This window comes from Hypomesus nipponensis, chromosome 2, assembly GCF_054491055.1.
Source record: "Hypomesus nipponensis isolate SF chromosome 2, ASM5449105v1, whole genome shotgun sequence".
Taxonomy (NCBI): Eukaryota; Metazoa; Chordata; class Actinopteri; order Osmeriformes; family Osmeridae; genus Hypomesus; species Hypomesus nipponensis.
Genome location: NC_140362.1, coordinates 8,888,792 through 8,910,841, shown reverse-complemented (window position 1 = coordinate 8,910,841; position 22,050 = coordinate 8,888,792). Strand labels below are relative to the sequence as shown.

The 22,050-nt window shown below is 42.1% G+C and overlaps 1 protein-coding gene across 1 annotated transcript in view; it reads right to left on the bottom strand.

Moving 5' to 3' along the window:
* Window positions 1-22,050, bottom strand: part of LOC146300668 (CUB and sushi domain-containing protein 3-like) — a gene marked incomplete at its 3' end in the record, with an annotated part of 38,526 nt that overhangs the window by 7,977 nt on the left and 8,499 nt on the right. The window contains exons 6-9 of the mRNA XM_084667276.1: window positions 18,757-18,930; window positions 10,881-11,066; window positions 6,890-7,063; window positions 1,705-1,887 (exon numbers count right to left, since the gene is read on the bottom strand). Of these exons, the coding sequence (XP_084523402.1) occupies window positions 1,705-1,887; window positions 6,890-7,063; window positions 10,881-11,066; window positions 18,757-18,930 (717 nt within the window). The remainder of the gene's footprint in view (window positions 1-1,704; window positions 1,888-6,889; window positions 7,064-10,880; window positions 11,067-18,756; window positions 18,931-22,050) is intronic.

The following is a 22,050-nucleotide window of genomic DNA, read 5'->3' as shown; positions in this document are numbered from 1 at the left end:
ATTGTCTTGACTGAAATGTATATAATTTAAAAACAGCTGTTAACATTTAGCCATTTGAAATACATTTTTGTACTTTATCAAGCACTTCTGAGATGCCTTATCAATCTATTAACGTTACTCAAAAAGATTAACATTCAGTCAGATACCCTGTTTGCAATTGTAAAGCCTGTTTGAAATCCGTATGTCAGAGTAGGGCTAGCCATGATCTAGTAAAGTAAAGGTTGGTAATTGATTGAAGGTACTGTACAGTTATAATAATGGGGATATGTAAAATTGAGATTGGACTCAAATGTGGGTGTGAAAAGAAAGGGTGAGATAGCAGACTTCTTTAAAAAGCTGAGCAAATAGGGTCATGTGCAAATAGACCCCAGCCCTTGCACCCCCCTAATACCTCAGAGCAGCTCCCTACCCGAGGCTAGTCAGAGTCATTGTGGTCCGACTTCACAAGGACCATGTCTACCAGCACCAGGTCAGAGAATACTATGCAGTCAGTCACATGGCAAGTTTAGCTTCTGCTTGTCACAATAGGTGTTTTTTTTTTGTCAGATTAAGCCTCACTTTAAAATGTTGGTTGTTGATTCATGAGTGTTCTTGTTTTGACGGCTGTGGCATTTTTTTTGTGTGAATTTACACCAATAGTTATTTTAATGAAATACATTTATCAAAGGATGACACAGAGACCCATGGATAGAAAAAAGTGATTCAAAGTCTCTCCAGTTTGTGAGTACAGTACACTGTGTGTAAGAAATAAATTATTTGCAATTCAGGGGTAGAGACACAGTATTCATAGTAAATGTTGAATTTGAGTAAAGTAACCCTAGTGGACCACACTAGGCCACACTGAAGAACTCAGGCTTAAGTGAATTATAATTTATACTTCTAATCAGCATTCATATAAAGAATTTACACTCCTTAGATGCCAGGCTAAGGTTACACACACATTTTCAGTCATGGTCTCTGGACCCCCTAAAGTAGCCTTGGCCACCCCTTTGCCACCCCATATAGAAAAGTCTGATTCCACCACTGGTGCAGTGGTCTTTCTATTTTTCTCCAGAGCTGTATGCATCTTAAAGGGAGAAGTGTTACAATTCTATATTTATAAATCTGTTAACTGTTATTGAGTGACTTGTTGCTCTTGTAGGTTAGATATAACGAAGTTAAGGCTTGTACTCGCTGTGAAATATTTTACTGTTGATTGTTCTTCTACAGGTACAGTCCTGCACTTTTTGTGGTTCATGTTGTTTTAATTTGTAACTTGTATAACTGCATGCTCTTATGGGTCTTACCTTTTGGCACTTGTTTATTTTTTTCACAATGTATGCTTCATGTTTTGGCTGCTTGCAATGTTTGGGACTACCTCGTTGTTATGATCAGTGACCTATGTCCTTTTGTAAAGCTCTCTCTTGGAAGTTGCTTTGGATAAAAGTGTCTGCTAAATGCATAAATGTAAAGGTAAACAAATGCAATTTTTTTGGCAATCTGGACAGTAATGATGGCAGGCTCATGGAATGTACTGGAATGTGCAGTGGAATGTCGGTACTGTATTGGACACAAATTGTGCATATCCATCATGTATAACATTATGTGTATGTGCAGAGAGGAGAGGGTGGTCTTAGAGGTTCATTGTCATGCTTGAATTGTCTGCAACCTTTCAGCAATCCTGAATTTATGCCAGCTGACACACGCTTATGGATTTGCCCTCACGTTTGCAGAAGGGCTGTCTTCCTGACCAGGTCCCATTGGGAAAGCAGATCCTCTCAGCTGAGCCGTACAGCGTGTGGCCCGACACACAGATGAAGCGCACTTTACTGCGCAGCTTGAAATTGCCTGCTTCTCTGCTGGCATGGACCGGGGTGCCTGGGTCCCCACAGGTTCCGGCAGTGTCACCTAAAGGGTGGGGAGAGGGAGGAGAGAGAGAACAGATTAAACAAGACTGGAGTCAGGCAAGGCACTTCACCTTACTTGCCTCAAGAGAATGTCCCTGAACTTACTGTAAATCGCTCTGGACTAAAGTGTCTTCTAAATGACTAAATGTAAATGTAATGTAAGACTGCTGCTCCGGCATTGCTCTGTTGTCCCTCCCCACAGAGCAATCGTAAAACACAACGCAACAATGAACAATTGTCGTGAAGCCAGGAACCTCCACTGATAACTTACCATTACAACTGACACGGAACATCCAGGTTCATAAAGAAGCCAGTTAAACCAATCATGGTGGCAGGATTCGTATGAACAGTAAGCTCCTTCACATTATTATAAATTAACAATGATACTCCTTGGATGTACTGTACAAGTGTCATACCATCTTTGCATAAGTGTTAGCAGAGAAATGTCTCAAGTCTTCGTTTCCCTCATCCCATCCCCATCAGGGGCCTCTCTTGTGGAAATCTTTTTCTGAGGCGGCAGAGATGAGAGTGCGAGGAGTTTAGCTAGCTCCCTGTCTTCTGAACATTCATACTGTGATGAAAAGCAAGTCAAGCATAGAACACTGTGAGGAAGTCAGGAGTCTGCCCTATACACAGGGGACATCTGCAGAATGCAGAAAAGAAAACTACACTCACCATCTCTCTGCTATCTTGGAAAATGAAATGCAACCTTTCTCTCAAAACAATCTTAAACATGAAACAGGGGATGGAAGAAGAACATATATATATATATATATATTAGTGCTGTAAAACGATTAAAATATTTAATCGCGATTAATCGCATTAATGTCATAGTTAACTCACGATTAATCACAATTAATCGCACATTTTTATCTATTCTAAATGTCCCTTGAATTATTTTTGTCCCTTGATTTCTTTTTTAGGGTTCCTCCGTGAGGAGGAAACTTATTGTTTTTGTTGGTTTTATTATTATTATTAGGGTTCCTCCGTCAGGAGTACCCTATTGTAATTGTTGGTAGTATTATTATTATTGTAATTTATCTCATGAACATATTGGTAAAAAGTTTTGAAATTTGGCATATTGATACAACATGCCACAACTACGGCCCAAACACAGACTGGCCCACATCAGACCATAGGGGGCGCCACATGCAACGCCCAAATGTCCACTTTTCAGAGTGGTTGCATTTCCAGCCCATTGCTCCAATTCTTCTGAAACTTGGTGTGCATGCCTCATTTTTCATGAGGAACAAAAAAGCCTAGGACCCATAAGGTCCGCCATGATGGATTTTCCTGTACAGTGATAATTTGGGAAAACATTCAAAATTCCTCTTCTCTTGAACCAAAGGTCTAATTGACTTGGAATTTGGTACATATATGTATCATTGACGTATTGAAAAATGCTACTTAAGGCAATTGATTCAAGTACAAAATGGCTGAAAGGGGTGTATTTATGTAGATTTCCACATTAACTCAATATGTTTGTGTCACTAAATCAAATGTCATTTTCAATGATGGTTTTTCAAACCTAAAAGGCTTTAAGGTGACATCACTCTGACGTACCGTACACAATTTCACCTTGGTATGTCAAAATAGGACTGAATTAGAGCTGTTTCAACTTTCGCTTACCACAGGAGAAACAGCTTACTTTTTTATACAGTAACTGAGCGTGAAACTACTCAACACTGAGATTAGCTCACTGGGCTAAGACGTGACCTGCAAAGCATAAGGTCGTAGGATCAAATCCAGCCACAGTCGCTCAGCCCGTCTCAAATCTGAATATCTGTTTAGTTAAACAGGATGACATCGTTCATCATGCGCAATTTCACCTTGATATGTCAAAAGATCATTGAATTACAGCTGTTTAAACTTGGGCCGAATTGAACAATCCATGCTGCAGGAGAAACAGCTTCCTTTTTTGATACAGAAACTAATCAGAATTTCTCAGCCTTGCAGGTAGCTCAATGGGTTGAAGCGTTGTACTACAAAGCGTAAGGCCACAGGTTCGAATCCAGGCAGTCTTTTGGCCTGTCATTATTTTGATTACTTGTTTAATTAAACAGGCAGACATCATTCTGAAATACCATGCGCAATTTCATGCAATTTAACCTTGAAATGTCAACCGTTTCTTAACCTTTGTCCCAAAGCTGACAAAAAACTAATACTCATATCACGCAGTCGGAGCACTGCTCGATAATCAGCGTCAGATCCCTTGGGTACCCAGCATGCAGTGCTGCATGTCCAAAAACACAAAGACTTGTGGAAAATGGTTACAACAGCCTTGCGAGGGATTTCAGTTGTTGTGTTAGTTCAGTTAGATGTTTGTAATGTTAATGTTGGTTAGTTAATATAATCTTGTTGGTCACCCTGATTGTGTATGTTGTGGAGTTTAATCGGACCAGAGAGTCGGCTGCTAAACCGTCACAGGCTATTCTTGCAAGGAGCTGAATATGAACGCGGTCCTAGCCCAGTTGCCCACATGACTTTAGTTACTTGTGCATTGACTGAGAGTCTGGAATTATTTTTGGCCAAACATGAAGTCGTTTTGCTCTCTTGTTGTCCAAGTCTCGATCTTCTGCAGTGTACATGTTTATAATATTTTGCCATTTTGCGGAGGAACCCGCATCGCTGCTTGCAGCTATATTTTCTTTTTGTTCTTTTTGGAAAAGTGGTTCGGATTGTTTCATGTAAATATTCTTTTTTATTCAAAACAACATTGCAATTGCCTGGCTTTGACGAGGGGGTGGAGAATTTCACATCAGCTGTGTGCTTGGCCATCAAGTGGTATTTCAGACTGGACGTGCTGCGATGATAGCTCAGTTTACAACCACAAAACACACAGATCACTTTGGTCTTGTCAATGGAACCATTTGGCAACTTTTTAAAAGTAACATTTCCATTCAGAATCTTGTTGGCATCCATTTCGGTGTCTCGTGCTCGCCATCCATTCAAAACGTAACGTTAGCCTACTACCAGAGAATGTCTAATATCCGTAAACGGGCTCTGCTACTACTCTTTAGCCGGCTCGCAAGCAAAACAAGTGTGTGTGGCGTGCCTGTTTTTTTGTTTCCGGTCTAGCTAGATCCGGTGTGGTGTTGTAGTTTTTTAACGTAGGTAGTTGTTGCAACAGCATGTGAAAAAAAACTACAAAGTTTGGCACCATCAGAATTGGCACACATCATCATCAGAGCAACCCTCACTCAGGCATTACTTTTATATTGGATTTTCAAAACCGTTACAGCCAATCAAAATCCAGCCAGTCAACAAAGCAACCAAACAGGAAATTGGATCAAATCTCAGCAAATCTTTGAGATATCAACATCAAACTGGGTAATGCTGGGGACACACCACAGGATAATCGGGCCGATTTCGGCCCTCCCGACAATCCTAGGTAACATATGTCCCGATTATCTTGATGGTTTCGGGGATTTTATCAGATTGATGTGAGGTGTGTTAAGAGTGTAGGAGCAAAACGGCTAAATCTATGATTTTTTGTCCTCATGTTTGTGGTCTCTAACAGTTTGAAAATCTTATAAGATTTAAAAAATCGTATAGTGTGTCTCCAGCATAAGATGACTCGGAACCCTCTTCTGAGGATGTCCACGCAATTTGGTGTCATGTGATCAGTGGGCGTGGCCGCAGGATGCAAAAATTTGTTTTGGCCAATAACTATTGATTTTTTTGCCTTTATTAGGGGATTCCTTTGTCTCATGATATCTTGCGACATCCCGTGTGTGACTCATAATTTGTGATAATAGCCGAATTGATGCGGCCGCCATGTTGAATTAATTGAAAAACGTTTTCTCTACTCCTCCTACACATGTTGTCCAATCTTCAACAAATTTGGCAGAGATTATCTTCAGACCAAGCCTCATAAAAGCTATCACATGGTTTTTTGATTTTCGAAACCAGGTACAGGCAATCAAATTGCCGTTTAGCCAGCAAACAGGAAGTTGGGTCGTACAACAACCTGCATGTACTCGTTACCTTCTTCTGAGGATGTCTAAAATGTTTTCTGGGTCATTGGACAATGAGGAAGCATTTCAAAGTGTCAACAGATATTTGGCCAACCATTGTTGACTCATCTTGTTGACTTTACTACAAGTTCACCCAGGGTTTAGCACCATATGCAATGGTCTTTGTTTACAACCAGCCACCCAGCCAATGCAAATGTTTAGGGACCATCAACAAACTACTGAAGAAGTAGGCTAAGTGGGCTTATGTCTAGGATGGGCATTTGTTGTTGTGGGTTCATCGTCATTTCAATGCACTTTTTGTTCGTCCAGAGTAGGTTACATTCTTTCAGCAGTTATGCCTAATATAGGGTATTCAAAGAGGGGAGCTCAAAGATGGCCATATTTGTGTATTTTTGTTGTTATTTTTTACAGGTATATTGTGATAGGTATAGGTATGTTTGTTGGAATAATGTCTGCTGGAATACACATTTTGTAATTTAAGTTTTGTAGTATATTTTGTCTTTGAAAAGCATGACAAAAAGCACATTTAGGCTATTTAATTTATGCAATGGCAAAAAATATTTCCCCAAAAACATTTTACTGCAAAAAAACGTGTTTGGTATTCAGCATTTGGCCAAGTATTTCATTTTGTTCGTTTTTAGCCTAGAAATTGTAATTTCTGTGCATCCCTAAGCCTAAACATAACCGGCCGTTGGCACGGCCGGGAATTTGACTGGCAACCTTCAGATTACTAGCCCGATTCCCTAACCGCTCAGCCACCTGACTCCCTGTCGTTTATATTTATTAACCAAATGTATGTGCACTCGTTTAATTTAATCTCACTGTAGTAATCCACAGATATAAACAACCGCCAACTGTGTGCCGCGTCTATGACACACCATGTATCCATAACATGCCCGCTCCGCGTTGTTGTTTCGGGTGGTCTACCACCCCCCCTTGAAGAAACTCCTCGGGGAAACACTGTACAATATTAACTATGTACATTACACACAACCAGCATTATGAGGCTAAATATGGGGGTCTTACCTGAGCAGTGAGGCAATGGAGCGCTCCAGTGTCTGTTGAGCTGGCAGGTGAGAGAGGCCTCTCCTATGAGCTCTCGATCACCTTCGCAGGTGTACTGCACTGTAGAGCCAAACGTAAACCTGTCCCCGTACAGGACACCATAAGGAGGGCAACCGGGGTGGCCACAGTCCACCTCTGGAACACACACATCAATTCAACTGTCAAACATCACATTTGTCAGGTGTTAAATTTGACATCTAACTGTATGACAGTGTTACTGTAAGTGTAACTTTAAGTCAGATTTCACTTGGTTACACGCAATTGTTACACAGTACTGCACATTGGGTTAGCAGCATTGAGCTCAGATTAACCAGAATAGTACATATTAAGACATGTGGTTTGTAACTCTGGGCTCTATCCAACATAGCATTAACCAATGGTAATGAAGTAATACTTTGTTACAGTATTTAAGAATTATTTTGTGAGAATCTATACTTGAGTTTACATTTTTTGTGACCTTGCACTTTTACTCCACTACATTTCCTTACTAGAATGTATACTTTTATTCTGATACATTTCCCCTTAGCATTTTTTTTTTTTACTGTACTACAAAATAAAATCGGAAGAGCACAGACTACCAGGTTTGTCAAATCTATGGTCAGGCACCAGTTTGCAAGTAAGATCATTGGTTAGTTACATTAACACATAACGGCAGTGTTAGCGTTTGTGTTAAGATGACACATTTGGTCGTCTTGAACGTCTTCAGACGTTAGGACCAGAATGTACATTACATTTATTCATTTAGCAGACGCTTTTATCCAAAGCGACTTCCAAGAGAGAGCTTTACAAAAGTGCATACGTCACTGATCATAACAACGACATAGCCCCAAACATTGCGGGCAGCCAAAACATGAAGCATACATTGTGAAAAACCAAATAAGTGCCAAAGGGAAGAACCATAAGAGGATGTAGTTAAACAAGTTACAATTACACAAAATGAACCTGAGCAAAACACTTGAACAAAAGTGCAAGTGTACCTGTAGGAAAGCAAGCAACAATAATATAATTCAAAGCGAGTACAAGAAGTTAAATCAGTTACAACTAGCCAGTCTCTCAATAACAGTCATTGTGATCCTGGAGGGATATAGCATCAGGTCCAGAAAATCATTCCTAAGTACTGTTGTACTCCCGGAACAAGTGTGTCTTAAGCCTTTTCTTGAAGTTGGGGAGACAGTCAGTGTCTCTGCTGGAGGTGGGGAGGTGGTTACACCATTGGGGGTCAGACAGGAGAAGAGCTTGTGTTGGGACCGGGCGCTCTTAAGCAGTGGGACCACCAGACGGTTGTCTGAAGAAGACCATAGGTGGCGGGTGGGGGTGTAAGGCTGAAGGAGAGACTTGATGTAGTCGGGTGCAGTCCCGTTCACCGCTCGGAAGGTCAGTACCAGGGTCTTGAATCTGATACGGGCTGTGATGGGTAGCCAGTGAAGGAAGATGAGGAGCGGGGTAATATGGGAACGTCTGGGTAGGTTGAAGACCAAGTGGGCTGCTGTGTTTTGAATCCTCTCGAAAGGGCGGGTTGCACATGCTGGGAGACTGGCGAGCAACGAGTTGCAATAGTCCAACTTTTAGAGGACAAGTGCTTGGACTAGCAGCTGGGTGGAATGCATCCATTGCCATTGCTTCTATGTCTATGGACCCTGCCCCCCCAAAACCCCCATTCCACCCCCCTCCTGCCATGCTTGAAAATCTCTACACGGCTTTGAAAATCTCTTTGACCCTAATTTGGTGATGAAACGGGGCCAGAAATGTGAGCACACAAAATTGGAAGGGTGAAACAGTGAGTTCACAAATTGAAAATTACGAGGCTGGAAACGGCCATACCAAATGTGTCATCTTAACAGGAATACTAAATTACAGGTTTTACATAGGGATTTGCATATTTGGTTAACATTAAACCATTCAGATGTAACCAGCAATGTTAGCTAAACATTGCAGGTTGCAACGAACCACAGATCTAACGTCCCTGTACTTACTCTTCAAGTGTAATTGTGCAGTAGACTACATTTTAAGGTGGTGTACATGAATGATCAAAAGCATTAACTGCAGCTTAACTGTCAATACTTTTGTACCTTTAATATTAGAACATTTCTATTGATACTTAATATAATAATTATCAGAAACTTTAAGACTAGTAATTAGGGTTCCTCCGTCAGGAGGACCCTATTGTGTTTGTTGGTATTATTATTATTCTAGTAATTTATCTCATGAACACATTGGTAAAAAGTTTTGAAATTTGGCATATTGATACAACATGCCACAACTACGGCCCAAACACAGACTGGCCCATATCAGATCATAGGGGGCGCCACAGGCGACGCCCAAACGTCCGATTTTCTAAGTGATAGCATTTCCACCCCATTGCTCAAATTCTTCTGAAACTTGGTGTGCATGCCTTATTTCTCATGGCGAACAAAAAAGCTTCAAGGAGCCTTAAGGTCCGCCTGATCGATTTTCCTGTACAGTGATAATTTGGGAAAACCTTCAAAATTCCTCTTCTCTTGAACCAAAGGTCTAATTAACTTGAGATTTTGTACAGATATGTATCATTGACGTATTTAAAAACGTTACTTATAGCAATTGAATAAAATACTAAATAGCTGAAAGGGGTGTATTTATGTAAATTTCCACATTGCCTCAATATGTTTGTGTCACTAAATCAAAGTTCATTTTGAATGATGGGTTTTCAAACCTAATAGGCTTTAAGGTGACACGCCCATGAAGTACCATAAAAAATTTCACCTTGATATGTCAAAATATGACTGAATTACAGCTGTTTGAACTTGGACCAAATCTGACAATGCTTGCCATTGGAGAAACAGCTTTTTTTCGTACAGTAACTGAACATGCCAATACTCAACACTGAGAATAGCTCAACGAGCTGGAACGGTGACCTGCAAAGTACAAGGTCGTAGGTTCAAATCCAACAACACTGAGTCTGTCTTAAATTTGAATGCATGTTTAGTTAAACAGGATGACATTGTTCTGAAGTACCATGCGCAATTTCACCTTGATATGTCAAAAAATCATAGAGTTACAGCTGTTTAAGCTTTGGCCGAATCAAACAAGCCATGCTACAGGATATACATCTTTTTTGTCGGGGACAGAAACTAATCAGAATTTCTCAGCCTTGCAGGTAGCTCAATGGGTTGAAGCGTTGTACTACAAAGCGTAAGGCCACAGGTTCGAATCCAGGCAGTCTTTTGGCCTGTCATTATTTTGATTACTTGTTTAATTAAACAGGCAGACATCATTCTGAAATACCATGCGCAATTTCATGCAATTTAACCTTGAAATGTCAAACTTTTCTTAACCTTTGTCCCAAAGCTGACAAAAAACTAATACTCGTATCACGCAGTCAGAGCACAGCCAGATAATCAGCGTCAGCACCCTTGGGTACCCAGCATGCAGTGCGGCATGTCCAAAAATGCAAAGACTTGTGGAAAATAGTTTGGTTACAACAACCTTTGCGAGGGATTTCACTTGTTGTGTTTGTTCATTTACATGTTTGTAATGTTATTGTTGGTTAGTTAATATAATCTTGTTGTTCACCCTGATTGTGTATGTTGTATAGTTTAATCAGATCAGAGAGTCGGCTGCCAAACTGTTACGGGCTCTTCTTGCAATGAGCTAAATTCGAACGCTATCTTAGCCCAGATGCCCACATGATTTCAGTTAGTTGTGCATTGACTGAGAGTCTGGAATTGTTTGTGGCCAAACATTAAGTTGTTTTGCACTCTTGTTGTCTAAAGTCTCGATCTTCTGCAGTGTACATGTGTATAACATTTTGCTACTTGGCGGAAGAACCCGCATCGTTGCTTGCAGCTATATTATTCAAATTGCAACTGTACTGTACAAAACTGTAACATTTGCTTTTTATTTTGCAGTGCAGTAAAAAAAGAAAAGAGCTTTTCCGCCAATCCATATTACCATCACTACAATACAGGAAACCTACCAAGGCATTCTGGTAGAGGTTTCTCCCAGTGTCCAGCTGGTTGACAAGTGAGCACAGAAGATCCAAACAGGTAGTAGCCTGGGTTGCAATCATAGAACACCATGCTGCCGAAGGTAAAGTTGCCATGCTCGATCTTACTCTCTCGTATGGAGTTGGCTGGGATCCCTGGATCAGTGCAGTTGACCACTGAGAGGGAATAAAATACAGGAAATCATACAATTCACAGGAATGAATTTACATTAAAATCACAAATAGTCAACAAGAAACCTTCTCCTCATAACAGCATTGGCTTCAATATCAGTATTTTAACACAATAAAGTCAACTGACTTTTTCCATAATGGTACATACATCAGGCATGATGATAGTCATAATTTAGTAATAATATAGTAGTTTAAGTCCCTGTAAAGTGACAATAAAATATGTGTTCTGAGTTTGTCACACCACAGAAAAATCCACCCAGCCAAATTTGAATGAAACATTTTAAGTAACTAAAATAAGTGATCAAAATCTTGAAACAATTATCAGTTCTCTCAGATCTCAAATGCTGAGGTTGCTGAAACCACGCCCACTTGCGGTAAAAGTGCTTCTCTCTCATCTGTCAAATACCGCTACAACAAAAGGGTTAGACTCTACAACAAAAATGCATGCTCCAAGCAGGATTGGCTTTACACAGCAGTATAAGTTTGAGCCTCCAGAGCTAGAATCAAATTCAGAGGACATTGACCCGGGAATCAATCTAGTCCTTCTTGGTCTGCAACCGATTGGTAATCTCCATTTTATTCAAGTTAGCAAGATAGAGTAGCATGTTATCGAAATGTAACTAGCATGACTTAGCCAAATAACGTTAGGCTATCAATTAATAACAATTTATTAGTTTTTATAACAGCTTATTGTAACTATGCTCAGTGCCTCCATCAATACATTATTTCAGCCCCACCCAAAAATCCTGATCACAAAAACTTCCATCACCTCTTTTTGGAGTGTCTTTTGTGGCTGGCTGAGTTGCTCATCTGCACATGTTGTCAAGAGTTATCTGACTTTCTTCCTGCCCAATTGCCAGTTAATAATATAATCACTGGAATTATCTGATCAAAGTCAGTTATTTATGCCTTGAATAGACTCAACACTAGTAAATACTATGAATAGACTACTCAACCATGCTATATTAAGTATTCATAAAACTAATTATGTTTAAATGGCCTGTCGAAAATATGATAATTAAATTTGTTGTGACGCAGGCAAAGGCATGTCTCGGATATATTTCAAATTCCTTGAGTTGTACATTTTTAATTCTCTGTGGATAAGCTCGACATTCAGTAGTGGGGGACTCTGTGCTGGCCTCAACAGCTAGTGGTGTGATATAGTAAGAGGGTTCGAGGTAGAGGTGGCTGATATGAACGGTATAAAAAATAAAATAAAAACGGTATTAACTTAATTTTTTCTATACCGTGCTCATTGTGGTAGAGCCTTCCAGAAACCTGATTTGTCACAGCCCCATTCACACCAGGTACAGCATAACATTTGCCTACATACTTTAATGCGGATAGTGTCTTGCTGAGTGTACATCGTGACTGTCATCTTAACTGTAAGTAGGCAGACTTTGTTTCATTACTGTGTTTAGCTAACTTAGCCTCACGGGTAGAGCTTAAGGGGATAACAACTAAATAGGTCAATAGTAGCTAGCTAGTGAACGAGTTTCGGGGTACTTGACGTGGCGAGACCCGGCTTTGTTGACTTAATTAGGGGCGTTGTCAGCTGAGCCTTAGCATATTTAAGGCAGTTGGACTGGAGTGGCAGCCTCTTCTGGCAGCCTCGTCGCAGTAGACAAGGAGTCTAGCTGCAGGAGTCAACCGAGGATGGCCAACGCCGGATGAACTCTTCTGATAAGTATCACCCTATTTGTATTGTAATCCATCAATAACATATTCATAGCTAGTATGTGTTTCTTCAGCATCCCCGTTCATTACACCACTCGCAGCCGTAGATATGTCACAAAGTATATACGGTCCACTAACCCTAACCCTTCACTACCTATCCAGATCTTCTCCACCTGCCCTCTCTCTTTCTATAGGGCTCTGGAACTGCCAGACTGCTGTGAACAAGGCAGACTTCATCCCGGCGTTTGCATCCCATGCTTCTCTTCGTGCCCTTGCCCTAACAGAGACATGGATTCGCCCCCAGAACACAGCAACTCCAGCTGCTCTCCCCGTCAACCACTCGTTCTCTCAATCAACCCGCTCAACCGGGCGAGGTGGTGGGACAGGTTTGCTTCTTTCTCCGAATATCAAATACACATCGACCCCACTCTCCGTCACTGCCAAATCATTTGATTGTGATGCTAACTGATCCTATCATGCTCCTCAGCATCCTCCTGGATGATGGAACCCCGCTGATAATCCTTGGGGACTTCAACATCGCAGCCCGTCAACTTCATGTCTCTCCTGACTTCCTTCAGTCTGACACTGCTGAACACACCGGCAACCCACAAGGCAGGAAAACAGCTGGACCTCATTCTGACACGTAACTGTATCACTGACTTAACCTCTGTAACCCCACTACAGATTTCTGATCACTTGTTTATCCAATTCTCTGTTTCTCTCTCTCTTACTCCCCTTACTTCCCCTCCACTCGTAACTTTCCATCGCAACCTCCGCTCCCTATCCCCCTCCCATTTCTCCTCCACTGTAACATCCTCCCATTGATGAGTTCACGTCCCACCCCACTGACACTGCCACCCCTGTTATCCATATTAACTGGATCACTTGACACTCTCTGTCCCCTGTCAACAACCTAATTTTCTCTCATCGCACCTGTCCCCTTGATCCTATCCCCTACCCTCTCTTTCAAATCTCCCCCTCCATCATAAATTTTCTTCTCCATGTCCTAAACTCCTCTTTTACCTCTGGCACCTTCTCCTCTGCCTTCAAACAGGCCAGAGTTACCCCTCTACTCAAAAAAACTCCCTTAACCCTGCCGTCCTCCAGAACTACAGACCAGTATCACTGCTACCCTTCTTTCAAAAATGTTTTGAACATGCTGTATCTAACCAACTGTCAAACTTTCTCTCTCAGAACAACCTATTTAACCAATCGGGCTTCAAGACTGGCCACTCCACAGAGACTGCCCTCCTTTCAGTCACCACTGCCCTCCAGTCTGCCAGATTGGCTTCCAGGTCACCCGTCATCATTCTTCTGGACCTTTCTGCAGCGTTTGATACGGTTAACCACCAGATCCTGCTCCAGGGCATCACTGGCACTGCACTCCAGTGGATCTCATCCTACCTGTCGGGAAGATCCTACAAGGTCTCCAGGGGAGGCAAACTGTCAGGCCCTCGCCAGCTCTCCGCTGGTGTCCCACAGGGCTCCGTCCTTGGACCCCTCCTCTTCTCTCTGTACACCACCTCACTTGGACCAATCATCACCTCCCATGGCTTCTCCTACCACTGCTACACTGACGACAAGCAGCTGTACCTGTCGTTCCCCCCGACCGATCCGGGGGATTAGGTCAGCTAGGATTGAGGGCTGCCTCAATGACATCTCCGCCTGGATGACCGAGCTCCACCTCAAGCTGAACCTCGCCAAAGCAGAACTTCTCATCATCCCGGCTAAACCCTCCATCTCCCACGATCTCTCAATCACCCTAGGATCTGCGACGGTGACCCCTTAATCCTCTGCCAAGAACCTTGGGGTTACCATGGATGACGAGCTCTCCCTCACGGCCCACATTGCTGCAGTCTCCCGGTTGTGTAGATTCACCCTCTACAACATACGGAAGACAGGAGATACCTGTCTGAGCACTCCACCAAGCTGCTAGTCCAAGTACTTGTCCTCTCCAAGTTGGACTACTGCAACTTGCTGCTCGCTGGTCTCCCAGCATGTGCAACCCGCCCTTTTTAGAGGATTCAGAACGCAGCGGCCCGCCTGGTCTACGATCTACCCAGACGCTCCCATGTTACCCCGCTCCTCATCTTTCTCCACTGGCTACCCATCACAGCCTTTATCAGATTCAAGACCCTGGTACTGACCTTCCAAGCAGTGAACGGGACTGCACCCGACTACATCAAGTCTCTCCTGCAGCCTTACACCCCCACCCGTCACCTACGGTCTTCTTCAGACAACCGCCTGGTGGTCCCACCACTCAAGATTGCCTGGTCCCAACACAAACTCTTCTCCTGTCTGGCCCCCCTGTGGTGGAATGAACTCCCCACCTCTATCAGAGACACTGACTGTCTCTCCACCTTCAAGAAAAGGCTCAAGACGCACTTGTTCAGGGAGTACAACTCTTGCTTAGAGACTTGTTGCTCTTGTGGTGAGTGGTAACTGATTTACATTTTTGTACTCGCTGTGATATATTGTTTTATTAGGGTTCCTCCGCCAGGAGGACACTATTGTTATTGTTGGTATTCTTATTAGGGTTCATCCGGTAGGAGGGAACCTATTGTTATTATTGGTGTTCTTATTCTTATTTTTCTTCTTCTTGCGCCCCAATATCTCAAGTCTCAAGTCCCTGGTCATAAATGTTCTAATTTGGCACATTGATACTACATCCAAGTGGGTACCCCCACACCAAATATGGGCCACATCGGACTATAGGTGGTGCCACAGGCCACACCCAAAAGTCAAATTTCCAAAGGGATGGCATTTCCACCACATTGCTCCAATTCTTCTGAAACTTGGTGTGCATTCCTCATTTTTCATGAGGAACAAAAAAGCTTCAAGAACCCATAAGGTCCGCCATGATGGATTTTCCTGTACAGTGATAATTTTGGAAAACATTCAAAATTCCTCTTCTCTTGAACCAAAGGTCTAATTGACTTGAAATGTTGTACGGACATGTATCATTGACATATTCAAAAATGTTACTTAAGGCAATTGAATCAAGTACAAAATGGCTGAAAGGGTGTATTTATGTAAATGTCCACATTGCCTCAATATGTTTGTGTCACTAAATCAAATGTATTTTTGAAGGATGGTTCAAACCTAATAGGCTTTAAGGTGACATGCCACTGAAGTACCATGCAAAGTTTCACCTTGATATATCAAAATATGACTGAATTACAGCTGTTTGAACCTGGACCAAATCTGACAGTGCTCGCCATTGGAGAAACATCTTTTTTTATTATCCAGTTATAGAAGTTTGTGTATTCAATGCGTGGGAAGGGCTCAATTGGCTGAGATGTTGTGCCGGTAAGCAAAGGGTTACAGGTTCAAAACCAGTCAGAGGCATTTTTTATTTTTATTTTGACAAAACGGTTTCTAGTCTTCCGATAAATCCTCCGGTTGTAAAACATAGCAATGCGTGTTTATTTGAGCACATCACAACACTCCAATCAAGCGATAACGCTAATGGTTATCTCTAATGAAGTAAATTGATTGTTTGGGTGGATCCCTTGACTGTTGCACAAATTCATTTCAGTAACCTAAGCCTGGACAAATCCCTACTGATGCCAGGCATGATTTGAAATTCCCTGACAAGTTATGGCACTCCAAACAACCTTTTAAAAAAACTATAAGTAAGTTATTCTTTGCATCATCCCGTTGTCCCATTTTCATAGGAAATGTACAAGCAGTTTCAACTTTGGCTGAATCAAACAACGCTTACCACAGGAGAAACAACTTACTTTAACAGGCCCGGATGCAGCCTGCTTTGACTGGGGGGGCAGTGAACATTTCTGGGGGGGCATCATGATAACGGAAGGGGGTCGTATAATTTTTTATATAACCATTATGTTAGCATTTTTGAGTCTGCTTAACAATCCGAGTGTTAATCAGGCAAGGAGCCATACGTTATAAACATTTGGGGCTTGACCCAAACCCATGACATATCCTGGGTTTGGTGTGATGCTGAATATAGGATCCTCCAGAGTGCGAGCACATTTTTTGGGCATTCATTTGAGCGCAAAACAGTTTTTGGAGCTCTATGTAAATTAAACCGCCGCCGTTTTCCAATTGGTAAAAACCTTGTCAGTGAAGGTGATGTCTATATCATTTCTGGCTCCAAATTATCAACAGGGGAAGCAGAAACATGCATGTTGCTTGGCTGAGTCTAACCAAGTATGAGAGCGATGCCTACCTTGGCTGAAAATGTGCACGTTTGCAGAACAGTCTGCATTGGATTGCTGTCATTCAAACCATGCTCGCCTTCAACTACATCAGCGGTAACGTTGGTACCAAGAGACAGGGAAGTGCTTCCACTAGACCAGCACGCTCTGCCTGCTCTGGAGTAGGCTATGAGATTAATATCAGTAGTAGATGGTTTGGGGATCAGAAATCGATGTGTGATAAAAGGTTTTTCTCTGTAGGTACAAACACGCATGCAAAGAACAATCGATGGCTCACAAAGCTAAAAGACTGGTCTACTGTAAACGTCTAACTTGTGTATCTTCTACGAAAACAAATAAAGATTACAACTGAAACAGAGGTATGAAATTCCAGGGTTTAACATTAAACACCAATGCTAAACTTTGCTATTCTTCAAAAATCCCCCACAAAAGATCGATATACAATATCTTCGAGAACAAGTGAGTGGCAAGAGATTCGAGGTTGATTTCACTTTTATCGGTAAACGAATGCAGAGATACGTTAACGTTGCCCATTATCAACCAGACAATCACTGGGGAATCTTTTTAAAAGATTGGTAAAAAAAAAAAGCATATTACTGAAAGCACTAATAGACTTTTTCATAGCTTCAACATGTAACTGTATTGGCTGAAGTCAGAAGGAGCTTGGGGGAGGGGGGCGGGGGGGGGCAGAAATCTGGGGGGGGGGGGGCGCAGCCCAGCCCTGCCGGCCCTGCTTTTTAATACAGTAACTGAACATGACACTATTCAACACTGAGAATAGCTCAATGGGCTGGGATGGTGACCTGTAAAGTATAAGGTAGTAGGTTGGAATCCATCCATTGTCTTTTGGCCTGTCATCATTTTGATTATCTGTTTAGTTAAGCAGGATGACATCATTCTGAAATACCTTGCACAATTTCATGCAATTTCACCTTGAAATGTCAACCATTTCTTAACCTGTGTCCCAAAGTTGACCAAAGCTAATACTCTGCCCTTTCAATTCATATAATCTCAACAGTTGGTGTGTAGCAGAGAGTATAGAGACACTGACTTTTTTTAAATTATGCCCATGAGTTCAAATCCCCATTCAGCTGTTGTTGGCCTAACATGTAGTATGTTTGCTCTTTTATTGTCAACTCTCGATCTTCTACAGTGTACATGTTTATAATGGAACCCGCATTACTGCTTGCAGCTATATTCATTATTATTCTTGTAATTTATCTCATGAACAAGTTTTGAAACTACATGCCACAACTACGGCCCAAACACAGACTGGCCCACATCAGACCATAGGGGGGCCACAGACCACGCCCAAATGTCCACTTTTCAGAGTGGTTGCATTTCCACCCCATTGCTCCAATTCTTCTGAAACTTGGTATTCATGCCTCATTTTTCATGAGGAACAAAAAAGCCTCAAGGACCCATAAGGTCCAACATGATGGATTTTCCTGTACAGTGATAATTTGGGAAAACCTTCAAAATAGATATCCTCCTACAAAAAAGGTCAAATTGACTTGGAATTTTGTACAGTTACTTAAGACAGTTGAATCAAATACAAAATGTCTGAAAGGGGTGTATTTATATAAATGTCCACATTGCCTCAATAAGTTTGTGTCACTAAACTGAATGTAATTTTGAATGAGGGTTTTTCAAACCCAATAGGCTTCAAGATGACACCACCCTGAAGTACCCTGCAAAGTTTCACCTTGGTATGTAAAATTATGGAAAAAAGCGTCGGCTAAATGAATAAATGTAAATTATACTGTGATATATATTGTAGGCCATATCGCCCAGCCCTAGTTTAAGGTCTTTACCTCTGCATGTAGGTGGCTGTTGGTTCCACTGGCAGTTGGCCTGGCACTGGGCACTGGAGGGCCCCTCCAATGTGTAACCCTTGTTACAGGAAAAGCTGACAACATCGTTGTAGTTGAAGCCGTCCCCTATGGTACGACCATAGATAGGGCTTCCCGGATGACCACAAGTGATCGCTAGGAATTGACAGGTGACAAAAACACAATAGAGCAGATCAAAACACAACCTACCATAGGGATGTCATTATCACTTCACTCATGGGACCCCCTTGGAGAAAATGAATAGGTACGCCTGCTATAAACTAAGCTAGGCCTTTCAATGCGGCCAATCTTGCTTGATGGCTCGACAACACAAGTGGCATGTGAACACTTGTTAAAACAAGAAGCGCAGAGGGTCGTTTTGACCCAGTGAAGAAGAAAATTGTATATTGGCACTCGATTAAATTCCAGGACCCTGCTTTCTTGACTTTTCCTAGATATGTGTGTTTTATCACCCAGTATTTTACATTTTCATAAAATAAAAAAATAAAAAGATAATTTAAGGCTATTTCACTCCTGCTTGCTGTTAAATAGCTGCCAGGTGCGCGTTCTGACATTTTTTTTCCTGCATTCCAAGGCTACGATTCTCTTTCTATCAGAAGATGTTGCAAGGGCTCCCGTATTTGAGTCTGTTATTCAGACAAAGTTTAATATATAGTGTATATATACCTAATATGTATAGTTGATACAGATATATAGCTCTATATATATATATATATATATATATATATGTGCAAAATGATAACAAGAATTTAATCATACGAAGTGCATTTGTTTCACCTACATTTGTGTAGACCATGGTATAAGCGCAATTCTCATGTCCCGTTTTTTTAGAGCGGCAACAATAATTTTGAAAGGATTTTGTAAATAAGCTATGTTTTGTAATGCAGAGAAACGTAACTTATAAAAGCATTTTTGCATATTCAAATATGGATATAACAAGAGAGTTTGGTTCAAAAACGCTATAAATCCATTTTGATCAATTTGAGTTAAAATGTGTCCTCTTCATCAAGAAGATGAAAATCACTATTTTCTGTTTCAAACATTCACATAGCATCTTGAGGTTATAACATAAAAATTCACATCCAGATTATGATTTTCAAAGATTTATTTTAAAAACTGATTTTTTTTCTCTTCCCAAAATGCAATAAATCCATGACACGTTTTATGACACGTGACTTGATCCTGCTTGACTTTGGTAGATGCAGAGTAAAACGTTTTTCCATAGATCCCCTGGGGTCAATGTGTCTGCGTGACAGAAGTTAGTGGCCTTCTCGTGAGAACACTTAACTGTTGGCATTTTTCCTCCTCCCGAATGCCTCATTTTCTTACTTTTTGTAAGATTAGATTTTAATGGCTTCCTTTTTTCCCCCACCGCAGAAACCATCACAGGTTCATCCATACCATCAAATTGATTCATGTTGTGTTGTTTGTTTATTGTCTGTTTATCAATAAGATTACAAGCACTAGGATGCCGGCTGCAGGCACTTTTTTCAAAAGTAGGGTTTTTCGTTTTTTCGAACCAAAGTCATGTAAGGCAAATGAGTGGAACCTCAAACTTTAGTTTGCGATCAGAATGTCTATAGAGGGAGCTATTGAAATGGTCTCATAAACATTCAAGGGTCTGACAGATCCATCCATTATCCTGGAAAAACAGTTATTGTTCTTTATTTATTGACAAGGCAATGTGCAAGTATTGCAAAATGAGAGAAGGGTAGCCTATTCGTTTGAACCTTCTAACCGTTTGGACTAGGAGCTATGATCTCTGCTTGCTGTCCCGTTTATCCTGCTCTCAAACTTTTACTCCCTGAACAATAAATTAGACTGTGACTTGTTTGTTTACATCAACACGAAATGGTCCAAAGATTCTATGCTAGTTTCTACTTAGGCTGCCTACTGCACATCGCTGCTGGAGTTTATGACTGTCGTGTTCACACTCGTAGTTCGGTTCTCTTGGTCCGGACCAAAACATGTAATTATAACCTACTGGACAGTCTTCAAAGTCTAGCATCAAAGTTTGTTTTCATCAAACCAAACCTGCAAAGTGTGAACACACCCTTATGCAAAAAGCCCAGGCCAACTGGACATAATGACTACAGACCCGTCGCCCTGACCTCTGTGGTAATGAAGTATTTTGAGCGCCTGGTGCTGGCACACCTTAAATCCATCACAGACCCTCTACTGGACCCCCTGCAGTTTGCCTGCAGAGCCAACAGGTCTGTGGACGATGCAGTTAATATGGCCCTCCACTTCACTCTACAGCACCTGGACTCCCCAGCATCCTACGCCAGGATCCTGTTTGTTGACTTCAGCTCTGCCTTTATTACCATCATCCCCGCTCTGCTTCAGGACAAGCTCTCCCAGCTGAACATGCCTGATTCCACCTGCAGGTGGATCACAGACTTCCTGTCTGACAGGAAGCAGTGCGTTAAGCTGGGAACACAAGTCTCTGATTCCCGGTCCATCAGCCCTGGATCTCCCAGGGCTGCGTCCTTTCTCCTCTGCTCTTCTCCCTGTACACCAACAGCTGCACCTCCAGTCATCCGTCCGTGAAACTCCTGAAGTTTGCGGACGACAACACCCTCATTGGGCTCATCTCTGGAGGAGACGAGTCTGATTATAGGTGGGAAGCAGACAACCTGGTGCAGCCAGAACAACATAGAGCTCAATGCTCTCAAGACAGTGGAGATGGTTGTGGACTTCAGGAAGAACACAGCCCCACTCACCCCCATCACCCTGTGTGACTCCCCAGTCAACACTGTGGAGTCCTTCCGCTTCCTGGGCATTATCCTCTCCCAGGACCTCAAATGGGAACTGAACATTAGCTCCCTCACCAAGAAAGCACAACAGAGGATGTACTTCCTGCGGCAGCTGAAAAAATTCAACCTGCCAAAGACAATGATGGTGCACTTCTACACAGCCATCATTGAGTCCATCCTCACCTCCTCCATCACCGTCTGGTACGCTGCTGCCACTGCCAAGGACAAGAGTAGGCTGCAGCGTATCATCCACACTGCAGAGAAGGTGATTGGCTGCAATCGGCCTTCCCTCGAGGACCTGCACACCTCGAGGTCCCTGAGACGATCGAAGAAGATTGTGGCGGACTCCTCCCACCCTGGACACTCCCTGTTTCAGTCACTCCCCTCTGGCAGAAGGCTGCGGTCCATCTGGACCAAAACCTCATGCCACACAAACAGTTTCTTCCCTTCCGCTGTTGGCCTCCTCAATAAGGCCAAGAGCTCACACTGACTGAATGTC